Genomic DNA, 11,929 nt, shown 5'->3' on the forward strand with positions numbered 1-11,929 from the left:
AAATAATTTCTTAAATATAACTTTTATAAGCTATTAAAAGAATAATTTTATTAACTAATAAAAATTATTATAACTTATATAACATTTTTATAGTTTCTAAATTAATATAATTTATCCTTAAACTACACATATGTAACATGTCTATATATAATTTTCCATCTCATTAGTAAATGGACAAGATTCACTTAATACAGTGTAATAGATTTGATTTTACAAAATATTTTAATAGTGTTTATAATGGTCTTGAATGTTCCACACCAATAAAACCTTTTAAAATATTCCCCGCTCAATAAAATCCTACAAGACATACATACTTATTGTTTAACTGTTTGTTTTTCCTAATTATTTTTGCACTAAAATACTTATTTTCTTGCATTTTAAATGATCAATTGTCTAAAATTTATTTAAAATTATTTTACTATATACTTTGAAAACATTTTCAGGTCACCTCATGATGAAAGAATAATACAAGGTTGATGATCAAGCATGTGTAGTCCTTAGGCTTATTTATCTCATTGTGATTCTTTATTGGTTAAAGTTATAAGATGAGGCTTAATTAATCCGTGGACACCCTCGAATAATGATCGCCTGCAGAATTTACTCAAAAATAGCATATACATACACACATAACATGCATGTTAAGATACTCGTTTATTTGTTTGAGAACTATCGAACATATAATGTATAAAATATAAATGTGTCATCGTCGAATTTAACTAACTAACTAACTAAACTAAACTAAACTAACTAACTAACTAAACTAAACTAAATAAATACCACATCTGTTTGGACAGATCAGATTACAGTGCATCTATCCCGGCAGCCCTGGAAATTTAGACATCATTCTTTTTTCTCGTTTTCGTTTTGTTTGTGCCTTGCATACATGGCTACCACATCTTCCAGGCCGCCGTTTTGAGAACCCCAGAAGTCATTATTGTCCTCTTCAAAACCACCAAAAGCTCCACTGTTAATACCATAACAATTGTCAACTGTCTGCAGGCTTTCAAATCCATAGCTCCCGGCATCCCAGCTGTAGAATGCGGCGGCGGCGGCAGCTTCGTCCATGGGGTTTTCTTGATGTGGAAATGGCGGCAGCTCCGCAACTTGCGGTGCCATGTGGGATTGTATTGGTTCCAAGATCGGGTAATCTTGAGCTTCGGGTGGTGGCAGTGGCAGTGGTTCTGGTTCCGGGATCATCATGTAGGTATTATAACCGTGGTGTGCGGCGGCGGTGGCTTCCGGCATGGGGTTTTGGTGATATGGATATTGCGGCGGCGGCGGCGCCGCTACTTGCTCAGCCGTGGGGGTGTTTTCTGGCTCCAAGATCGGATTATCTTGTTCTTCAGGTGGTAGCTGCTCTGAACCGTCCAGAATAATCTGTTGGCTATCATCTTGAGATGGAGAAGAAGGGCCAGCAGTTTTCTTGGAACCGGTGGTCTTTTCATAGATCTTGGCTAAAACGCACTCATCTAGCTGCAAATATGATCATCATCCATAAATTTTAATCTAGATTACTCATAGCTCACAGATCAAATCAGGTTAATAAGTCTAAATTATTCATAACTGACAGACTCAAATCAGGTCAATAAGTCTAGATTACTCATAACTGACAGAATCAAATCAGGTCAGAATTGGTCAGTAATCCTAAATGATAGACCAATTTGACTGGGATTTCTAAAAAAGCATATGATTATTGAAACAAGCTAATAAAGAGAATAGATTTAACTTACAATATTATTATTATTGTTGTTGGCACCCTTGGCTGGGGTGATATTCGGATTGATTGTATATTCATGCATGATCCAGTTTGTTTTACGGAGAGATAATGTATCTTTATGCCTTCCTTCATAATAAACCAATGTCTTCTTGGACCCGACCACCTGGCCATTGCATGAGATAGGCATATCCCTACCGGTGGCTTTCCAATACCCATCGCCGGCTTTCCGGTCCGGCCTTGCTCCGTTCGGATACTTCTTAATCCTCGTGGTGAAGAAATACCTTTCCTTCTCCCTCGCCACATCATCCGGCCCTATATCATATACATCAAAATTATTCCATTGATTAGTCATTTAATTTTAAAGTTTTTTTTGGTGTACTAGGGTTTCCACCGTCCGACATTCAGTGATTAATCCTCTTACTGAATTGTAGGCAGGTGGAACAATTGGTCTGAACATTTAAGATTAATTTATACCCTAAAGTTAAGGATTAAACCCTGATGGATAGGTCCTTGCCACTTAACTACACTCTAGGTTTTAACTTTACAATTTTACATATTCATGTATACATGCATAAGAATTACTAGACATTGACTTACTGCAAATATCATTGGGATGGTATAGGTAAATATTGCAGGTTTTAATCCGGTGGAGAGGCATCGCCTCCTTCAAAACCTTCTTCTTCAAGTACTCCACCAGTTCTCCGTCCGTTGGCCGGAACCGGATTCCCGGCGGGAGTGATTTGAAGTATTGATCGCTAAACGCCTTCAAATCCGTTACCTCCATGCTTGCCTTCTCCTTTTCCATAGAATTTCTGACCTACAATTCAACTCAGGAATTAGTCACTATATCGATATAGGATTACAGAAAATAGATTAATTAAGAGAGAAATCTTGTAATGAAACCCCTGGAAAAGTTACAGTATGATCCGATGCTTAAACTCGTTGAGCACAGTCCAATCTATAAATGTATTGCAAAATTAAGAATGATTTCTTTTAGATTTCGCTGAGTGATGCCGTAAACCACGCACCATCAGTCCATCACCATATATACAGATAGTAATAATAGTAATCCAAATTTTAGTCGGGTTAAAACACTATATTAATCTCAGTCCCTAACTACATAGGCTTACTGTTATTCCAATCCTACTTAAAAACAGATAGTGAAAGAAAAGGACAAAAAGAAAAAAATTCGGGCAATCACTCTGAAATACTTGCTACTTGCTAGTGTGCATAACTTGCACTAGTGTTGCTTTTTTCTTGAAAAAAACTCACAAAAATACTTATTATTTTTTAAAGCAATCACGACAATGGAGGATTTTGTTTGGAATTTTTCACACATTTTGATGAGGTAGAAGAAAAAGCAATTATTATTGTGTGGATCATATTATCAAATTAAATAATGTAAATTTAGTATATAAATAATGTATTTTAATATATTAAAATGTATATCAAATAATGTAAATTCAGTATATAAATAATGTATTTTAATATATTAAAATGTATATCAAATAATGTAAATTCAGTATATAAATAATGTATTTTTAATATATTAAAATGTACATTGTATTCTGAGAAAGTACATTATTTAAGTATTGAAATTAAAGTACATTATTTTGTATATAATGTACATTCAGTACACGAATAATGTACTTTTAGTATATTAAAAATGTAATTTTTGTTATGATCCACACAACATTGTGTTGAACATGATCCACACAATAATTTGCCAAGAAAAAAGAAATAAGAGATCAAAGAAAAAAATTTGTAGAAAAAGGAAATAAGAGATCAAAGAAAAACTTTTGTTGTGATATAGATTTTTGTAGGGGTGTGCAAACTTTGCTGAAAGTTCGGTTACCGACCGAACCGAAGAATTTCGGTTAACCGTTCTTTAACTGAAAAACTTCAGTTCGGTTAATGATTAAATAATTTTTAAAATTTCGGTTAACGGTTAATTCGGTTCGAAACTATTGGTTAACCGAATTAACCGAACGGTTACCCAAAATTTTAAATATATATGGATGTTTGGACTTTATAATTTGTATTTTATGTTTGTGGTGTTGTTATGATATTGTGTTTGTATTTTTTTTTTATTTATGAATTTATTATTATAGGTAGTATTTTAATTTAATTTATTATTTAGGTATTATTTTAAATATTTAAAACTTTAGTTTAAAAATTTCGGTTAACATATCAATTAACCAAAAAAAACTTTGATTCAATTAATTCGGTAGAGAAAATTTCAATTTTGGTCACATGACTATAGGGGCATTGTTAATTTCAACACCTGACTTTCAAAAGTGTCAATTTAGTACCTTGACTATGTAATTTTTGTCAATTTTGGACACTCCGGCTGAATTGACGGTCAAATTTGGCCGGAAAAATTTAATCAAACATTTAGTATATAATCTGAGGGGCAAAATCGTCTTTTGATCCTTTCTAGACTAAATGTTGGATTAAATTTTTTCGGCTAAATTTGACCGTCAATTTGGCCAAAGTGACCAAAATTGACAAAAATTACATAGTCAAGGTATTAAATTGACACTTTTAAAAGTCAAGTGTTAAAATTAACAATGCCCTTATAGTCATATGACCAAAATTGAAATTTTCTCTAATTCGGTAATATAAAGTTTGATTTGATTAACGGTTAAACTTATAAAAGTTTCAGTTAAAACAATTCTGTTAAAATAGTTTGGTTAACCGGATGATTAACCAATTGCACGTACACCCCTAGTTTTTTGTAAAGTCCCCAAAAAGAAAAATAAAGGAGCGTAGTTATTGGTGAGCATTTCGTACACCAATCGCGCCCCTTGGACACAAGTGACCACTCTCCTTTTCTTTGTTTATTTGTTTGTTTTTTTTTTTCGATTTATTTTATTTTTTGACCTAAAAAAAGGTCTAGTTGCTCTTAATAATTCAATTTATTCTCTCATTTAATTAAGTCAAAAGTTCAGGAAAAAAAAATCAGCAAACATCTATTGTGGGGATGCCCTTAATGCATACTTGATTAAGCTTAATATATTTGATTTTGTATCATATCTATATATCCAACCGCTAGCACGTGCATTTGCATGTGCATTAATTGGGTGCTGTCTTTAACTTGAGGTAATGTAATGACAAGTTAAGTTTAAATGAAATGCACTTAATTAGCCTCATGATAAGTTGACTATAATATGCATTGTACGTCCTTGTACTGATGAAGCCATGTGAGTTGAACCCTTCTTATCATATTCTTTTAGAGACACAAGAAGCATCATCACCGTCCATCAAGATTTAATAATGTTCGACATCAATTCAATTTTAAATTAATCAAAATTTAATATAATTATCAATTATATCACTATCCCTTTTCGTGTCTCCAAAAGTTAATTTTATTAGTGTCAAGAAAAATCGCAACATTACTTAAAGGTGTGCACGGGGTAAACTCATTACTACCTACGTAATTAATAATCAGCAAATTAAAGCACACAAGATAATTATATTAACCGCACTAGGAATACTTTGTAAGACATGTTTGACTGAAAGGGCATTGAAAAGAATTAGATTAGCTCAACTACGGACCCTAATTTCTAGGTCAAAATGTCTAATTTTTAATTGGAATAAGAAAAATAAATGAGACAACCTGAACATATCTTGCGGCTAATTTGGTGGCACTATGCATATGGCTTTTCAAAGTTCAAACTATAGTCTTTAAATATGCTATAAACCCTGTCTGTCCATGTCTCTCATCCTTGAACTCCTCATCAGAAATATAATGGCTTCTTTTCTGTCTCTTTCTTTTCTACTAATCTTCTCTTTATGCTGCAGTTTTGCTTTTGCAGCTGCTCCTCCACCTCTTGATGGTAATCTTTTATTGTTGTAGTCTATGTTGCATTGCTCTTTACATCATAGCTAGCTAGGGACATTTTAGACATGCATGCATGCATGAATAAAATCCATCAAATTTACTGCATGTAAATTTTAATTAGTTCATTATATTTTCTTATTTAAAATCCAAGGCCCCCTTACACCCTAACCTAATAGAGCATTTTGGATGATGAAAATCATGGTAACTCAATGGCTCAACAGACATGGCTAAATGTCGGTGCGGACAAGAGATCTGCCCACTTTGAACATAATCCCCATACTGCTGCCGCCGTTGAGGTTCGAAACTTGGTCTTTTTACCGAATACTGCCTACTGAATCGTTAAGCTAAGCCAGTGCGGACTTTCATTGTTTTTCTTGACCAACTTGGCTGGAGTTGCTCAAAATAAAGTGTTTTCTAGTTGTGTTTGGAACATCATCATGTGGTTCAATGTGTTACATACATTACTTTTCTTGAATAAGCATTAATATTGGTGTCATGCATATGATATTGCTAGAAAACTTTGTATAACCACTGAAAAATTATCTTATTCCATTTTTGGCAGGGCTAGTGGCAAATGGGAACTTTGAGGAAGGGCCGAAGAGATCAAACCTAAACAAGACAGTGATCATAGGGAGGAGATCACTACCCAGGTGGGAAATCAGTGGCATAGTAGAGTACGTGAGCGGTGGGCCCCAACCAGGGGGGTTCTACTTCGCCATCCCTCGCGGGGCCCACGCCGTGCGGCTCGGCAATGAGGCCTCCATCTCCCAGTACTTGAAGGTGAAGCCGGGGGCGATATACTCCGTCACCTTTGGCGCAACTAGGACCTGTGCGCAAGATGAAGTCCTCTCCGTTTCAATTCCCGGCGCCGGCGGCCAGAAAAGTGACCTTCCGATTCAGACGCTTTATAGCGCCGACGGCGGCGACACTTATGCATGGACGTTCAGAGCACCTTCTGGACTCGTTAAGCTCACGTTTCATAACCCTGGTGTGCAAGAGGACCCCACTTGTGGACCCCTCATTGATGCTGTTGCCATCAAGGAAATGCTCCCCCTCAAGTACACAAAAGGTGGGTAACTCAAGTTTCTTATGTGGAGATTGGAAATGGTAATTTTACCTTTCAAGAAAGTTACTTGTTTTTCAGCAATGGACTCCGACTATATTGGTTTTCTAAAATTAGTCATCGACTTTTAATTTGGACACTTTACGTCTCTTGACTTTCAATTTTTTTTTCAATTGAGGTCCTTTTTGTCAGATTACGGTAAATTAGACTTTAAATAAAAGGATAAAGTAATTATTTCATATGTCTAATGTATAATTCTTCGTATTTCTCCCTTGTATGCACGACTTCGGACATCAGATCCACTTAATTGCTTAATTCCTAAATCCACTCGAAGAACAAAATTCCATTAGGGATCAAGCAATTAAGTAAATCTGATGTCCGAAGTCGTGTATACAAAGAAGAAATACGAAGAATTATACATTAGGCAGATGAAATGACTATTTTACCCTTTCATTTAAAGTCCAATTTACCGTAATCTGATGAAAGGACCTCAATTGGAAAGAAATTGAAAGTCAAAGGATGTAAAGTGTCCAAATTAAAAGTCAGGGACTAATTTTGAAAAATCAATATAGTCGGAGGACCATTGCTGGAATTAACTCAAATTTTTAGTCATTAATAACCAGAAATCATGTTAGAAAGACTATGTGACAGTGATTTAAAAGTTATAGTGGAATCAAAATTGAAAATATCAATAATTGATGACCAAATTTGGAAGAGTCACACTTAGCTGGGGTGAAATTGTCCCATAAATCTTAATTTATGAGACGGTTTAAATCTATGATAGTTACTTGTTACTTATAGTAGAAATCATAATATTTATTACAAGTTTTAATATGATATTCAGGGAATTTGGTGAAAAATGGAGGATTTGAAAGTGGACCTCATCTATTCAACAACTTCTCAACCGGAGTCCTCGTACTCCCCAAGGGACAAGACCCATACTCACCCATCCCCGGCTGGATCGTGGAGTCCCTCAAGCCGGTGAAGTACATAGACTCCAAGCATTTCCTGGTGCCCAGAGGCCGCGCCGCCGTGGAACTCGTCGGAGGGAGAGAAACCGCCATTGCCCAGATCATCAGAACACTCCCCAACCGGCGCTACACCCTCACCTTCACCATCGGCGACGCCAGCAACGGCTGCCATGGATCCATGACCGTGCAAGCTTTCGCCGGCCGGGAAACCGTGAGAGCCGCCTTTGTCTCCACCGGAAAGGGATGGTTCAAAACTGTCAGCCTTAACTTCCGAGCAACCTCGACCCGGACGAGGATCACTTTCTACAGCCCATTCTATCACACGAACCTTAACGATTTTGCCCACATTTGTGGCCCTGTCATCGATGATGTTAGAGTGTTCCCTGTTCGTAAATAATGATTGGGTTGCCCAGAAAATGGAGAAAAACACAGAGAATCTGTAGACCCAAAGATTTCCAACTTTCATTTCTCATGTTATTTACTTGCTGCATTACCTGATGTAACAGGGCAATGTTCTCAGTCTATGGAGTTCATGTTTGAGTTTAAATATTACACAAGTTTTTTTAAAAATAGTGATTATTTCCCCTATTTTTTTCAAATTTATTTACAGAATTGGAGAATGAAAAGTGTGAAAAGATGTTTTAAACAAAGTTGGAATAATAAATTAAAATTATTTTTCATAGAGTCTTTAAATCATGGTTTATATCATTTTCAAAATTTTTGTATGTAGGACGAAAATTAACTTTAATGCACAAATAAAAATCAGGAATCAATAAGATTACTATGTAATTCTCACCGTATCAAACGATCTTGGTTGGAGTCATTTAACAAATATTTTTGCCTCTAAAGATTATTGATTTTATTATTTTAAAGTGATATAACTTGACTATTTTACATTTGTTTTTTTTTTAAATTATATTACTCTTATTAATTTGTAGGAGCATATAAGTTTTTATACTTATTATTCAGAGAAAATTTCAATTTTGGTCATAAGACTATAGGGGTCTTGTTAATTTCAGTTCTTGACTTTTAAAAGTGTCAATTTAGTACCTTAACGATGAAATTTTTGTCAATTTTGGTCCCTCCGGTCAAATTGCCGGCCAAATTTCGCCGGAAAATTTTAATTGTTAAAATAATGAGGGTATTCTGGTCATTTCACGTCTCTTTTCTTTTTCCCAGACAAGTCCATCCCTTCCTCTCCCGTTTATAGTGAATGCAATGAACTAAGATGATTCGGAAAGGAGGCTTGATGATATTAAAGATAAGGTGTACATGGAGAAAGAACGTCGGAAACGGGAGAGAAAGGGATAGACTCACTGGAGAAGAAGAAAAGAGGTTTGAAATGACCAAAATACCCTCATTATTTTAACTATTAAAATTTTCCGGCGAAATTTGACCGGCAATTTGGCCGGAATAACCAAAATTGACAAAAATTGCATAGTTAAAGGTACTAAGACACTTTTGAAAGTCAGGGGCTGAAATTAACAAGACCCTTATAGTCATATGACCAAAATTGAAATTTCCTCTTATTATTCGTTACAATTCTAAATCTAACCAAACAATATGAATTAGTATTCTCACTTTCTCAGTAATTCTATTTCTATCAACCAAACAATGAAATTATATTTCTAGTAATTGTTTTTCCATGGATTTTCAATTCCACTTCCCTTAAAATATTTTCCGTTTCCGCGAACCAAACAAGCCCTAAAAAAAAAAAAAAAAAAAAAAAAATTGTCTCATTGGTGGCGCCAAAATGAACTTAAGCTGGAGGATTGAATGAGGCGCGCCTCTTCCTTCTCTGGCAAGTGGCAATATCTACAATGAGACAACGTGCTCTGCATCTCCGATCACTATTCAACTCAACACCGCATCATCGTCTTCACCATCATCCTTCACGCTTCACCCATTTGCAGACGACTCTAAGCTCCCCTTCGCATTTTTCTTCTTTATCGAATCAGCAGACTCTATACCCTCAAAAGGCTTTCTTTAAATCAGATAACAAAGATTCGCTCATCACCCGCTTGTGCAGGGAGAAGAAATTCAAGGAAGCCTTTGATATACTCTGCCAGCAACGGCGTTTAAAAGATGCCATTCGACTACTTGAAAACGAAATCGGCTACCCTTTTGCTGCCATATACTCGGCACTTTTCCAGCTCTGCATTGAGCAGCGAGCGCTTGAGGAGGGGAGGAAAGTGCACGCCCACTTAAAAAGATCTAATTTTACGCCCGGGGTTTTCATCTCCAATCGAATTATTGAGTTTTACTGCAAATGTGATAGACCCTTGGAAGCCCGTCAAGTGTTTGATGAAATGGGTGAGAGGGACTTGTGTTCTTGGAATATTTTGATTTCTGGTTATGCGAAAGCTGGGTTGATTGAGGATGCAAGGAAATTGTTTGATGAAATGCCCGAGAGAGATAACTTCTCTTGGACGGCCATGATTTCAGGTTATGTTAGGCATGCCAAGCCTAAAGATGCACTGAACTTGTACGGAGTGATGCAGAGATATGAGGGCTGTAAGTCTAATAAATTTACAGTTTCTAGTGCTCTGGCGGCTTCAGCTTCAATTCAGTCTTTATGGTTGGGGAAGGAGATCCATTGCCATATTATGAGGACGGGGTTGGATACAGATGCTGCTGTTTGGAGTGCATTGTCTGACATGTATGGAAAATGTGGGAGCGTTGATGAAGCAAGGCACATTTTTGATAGGACATTGGATAAAGACGTGGTTTCTTGGACAGCAATGATTGATAGGTACTTTGAGGATGGGAGATGGGAGGAGGGCTTTTCGTTGTTCTCAAATTTGTTGGACTCGGGCGTTATGCCAAATGAGTTTACATTTGCTGGGCTTTTGAATGCCTGTGCATGTCAAACGACCGAGTGTCTGGGTAAACAAATTCATGGTTACATGGTGCGGTATGGGTATGATATTCTTGCTTTTGCTACAAGTGCCCTTGTTCATATGTATGCCAAATGTGGAAATATTGAAAGTGCTTATAATGTTTTTAAGCAGCTTCCAAGACCTGATTTAGTTTCTTGGACTTCACTTATCAATGGTTTTGCCCAAAATGGTCAACCCCTCGAGGCGCTTGTGTATTTTGAGCGGCTGCTAGAATCTGGTATTCGGCCTGATCACATTACCTTTATTGGGGTTCTTTCTGCATGCACCCATGCCGGGCTAGTTGATAAGGGGCTTGAGTATTTCCACTCGATAAAGGAAAAACATGGATTAACACATACTCAAGATCATTATGCTTGTGTGGTTGATCTATTGAGTCGTTCAGGAAGATTTAAAGAGGTCGAAGACCTTTTAAATCAAATGCCAATGAAGCCCGATAAGTTCCTATGGTCTTCGTTACTTGGTGGCTGCAGAATTCATGGAAACCTTGAAGTTGCAAGGCGAGCAGCTGAAGCACTGTTTGAAATAGAGCCTGATAATGCAGCTACTTATGTCACCCTTGCAAACATGTATGCGAACTCTGGTAAATGGGATGAAGTGGCGAAGATTAGAAAAGCCATGGATGATAGAGGAGTGGTAAAGAAACCGGGTAAGAGCTGGATTCACGCCCAGAGGAAAGTCCACGTTTTCTTAGTTGGTGATGATTCACATCCAAGATCTAAAGAAATATACGAGTTCTTGGCTGAACTTTCAAAGAAAATGAAAGAAGATGGCTATATCCCGGACACGGATATGGTGCTACACGATGTTGAAGAAGAGCAGAAAGAGCAGAACCTATCCTATCACAGCGAAAAGCTTGCGGTTGCATTTGGCGTTATTTCTACTCCACCCGGAACACCAATTAAGGTCTTCAAGAATCTAAGGATTTGCGTTGACTGCCATACCGCCATGAAATATATCTCAAAGATTGTGCAGAGAAGAATAATCATCCGGGATTCAAGCCGCTTCCACTGTTTTCAGGACGGAGCCTGTTCATGCAGCGAGTACTGGTGATTTTGGCTTCCCATATAGCCGATTTCTTCACCAGCCGCCTCATTGGCATCACCACAAGGGGAAAATGATTACCACATTCATACCACTTAGACAACTCTCTTAATTGGTAGGGAAGTTATAATGGTGTGGTTGTATCTCCATCTGCAAAATATTATGCCAGGGTGCAGACCTGTGAAGTGGAAGATCCATGGCTTAATGGGTTTTATAGCTTTCATTGTGGACTCATCTGGGAAAGGGTAGTCTGCAATACTGTATACCACCATTTTTGGTTTGTTCAACTTTTATTTCTTGTATTTATTAGAGAATGTAAGCACATTTTGCTTCATATTGATTTCATAATCTTATTAACAGAAGGGAGACTTGCGGCCTTGAGGGATGCAAGTA

At 36.8% G+C, this 11,929-nt stretch overlaps 3 protein-coding genes across 3 annotated transcripts; 2 read left to right on the forward strand and 1 right to left on the reverse strand.

The window, feature by feature from the left end:
- Positions 1–840: 840 nt before the first annotated feature.
- On the reverse strand, positions 841–2,522 carry LOC109181125. The gene is made up of 3 exons (XM_019330880.1): positions 2,315–2,522; positions 1,881–2,029; positions 841–1,473 (listed from the first exon to the last, which is right to left on the reverse strand). Exons 1-3 carry the CDS (start codon positions 2,520–2,522, stop codon positions 841–843), a joined length of 990 nt encoding a protein of 329 aa, XP_019186425.1.
- A 2,910-nt stretch (positions 2,523–5,432) lies between these two features.
- LOC109181126 lies at positions 5,433–8,183 on the forward strand. Its single transcript, XM_019330881.1, has 3 exons — positions 5,433–5,556; positions 6,124–6,630; positions 7,469–8,183. Exons 1-3 carry the CDS (start codon positions 5,433–5,435, stop codon positions 7,990–7,992), a joined length of 1,155 nt encoding a protein of 384 aa, XP_019186426.1. The 3' UTR covers positions 7,993–8,183.
- Positions 8,184–9,342: 1,159 nt separating this feature from the next.
- Positions 9,343–11,898, forward strand: LOC109181822 (pentatricopeptide repeat-containing protein At4g37170-like). Its single transcript, XM_019331741.1, has one exon. The coding sequence runs from the start codon at positions 9,416–9,418 to the stop codon at positions 11,543–11,545; it is 2,130 nt and encodes a 709-aa protein (XP_019187286.1). The 5' UTR covers positions 9,343–9,415; the 3' UTR covers positions 11,546–11,898.
- Positions 11,899–11,929: the final 31 nt, after the last annotated feature.

The sequence above is a fragment of the Ipomoea nil genome, unplaced genomic scaffold (assembly GCF_001879475.1).
Source record: "Ipomoea nil cultivar Tokyo-kokei standard unplaced genomic scaffold, Asagao_1.1 scaffold1043, whole genome shotgun sequence".
Lineage (NCBI taxonomy): Eukaryota > Viridiplantae > Streptophyta > Magnoliopsida > Solanales > Convolvulaceae > Ipomoea > Ipomoea nil.

Coding starts and splice junctions, on each gene's coding strand:
- LOC109181126 (XM_019330881.1), top strand. CDS start 5,433: ATGTCTCTCATCCTTGAACTCCTCATCAGAAATATAATGGCTTCTTTT. Junction 5,557..6,123: donor TGCTCCTCCACCTCTTGATG/GTAATCTTTTAT, acceptor CATTTTTGGCAG/GGCTAGTGGCAAATGGGAAC. Junction 6,631..7,468: donor CCCCCTCAAGTACACAAAAG/GTGGGTAACTCA, acceptor TATGATATTCAG/GGAATTTGGTGAAAAATGGA.
- LOC109181822 (XM_019331741.1), top strand. CDS start 9,416: ATGAGACAACGTGCTCTGCATCTCCGATCACTATTCAACTCAACACCG.
- LOC109181125 (XM_019330880.1), bottom strand. CDS start 2,522: ATGGAAAAGGAGAAGGCAAGCATGGAGGTAACGGATTTGAAGGCGTTT. Junction 2,030..2,314: donor CCATCCCAATGATATTTGCA/GTAAGTCAATGT, acceptor TATATGATATAG/GGCCGGATGATGTGGCGAGG. Junction 1,474..1,880: donor CTATCTCATGCAATGGCCAG/GTGGTCGGGTCC, acceptor TCATATTTGCAG/CTAGATGAGTGCGTTTTAGC.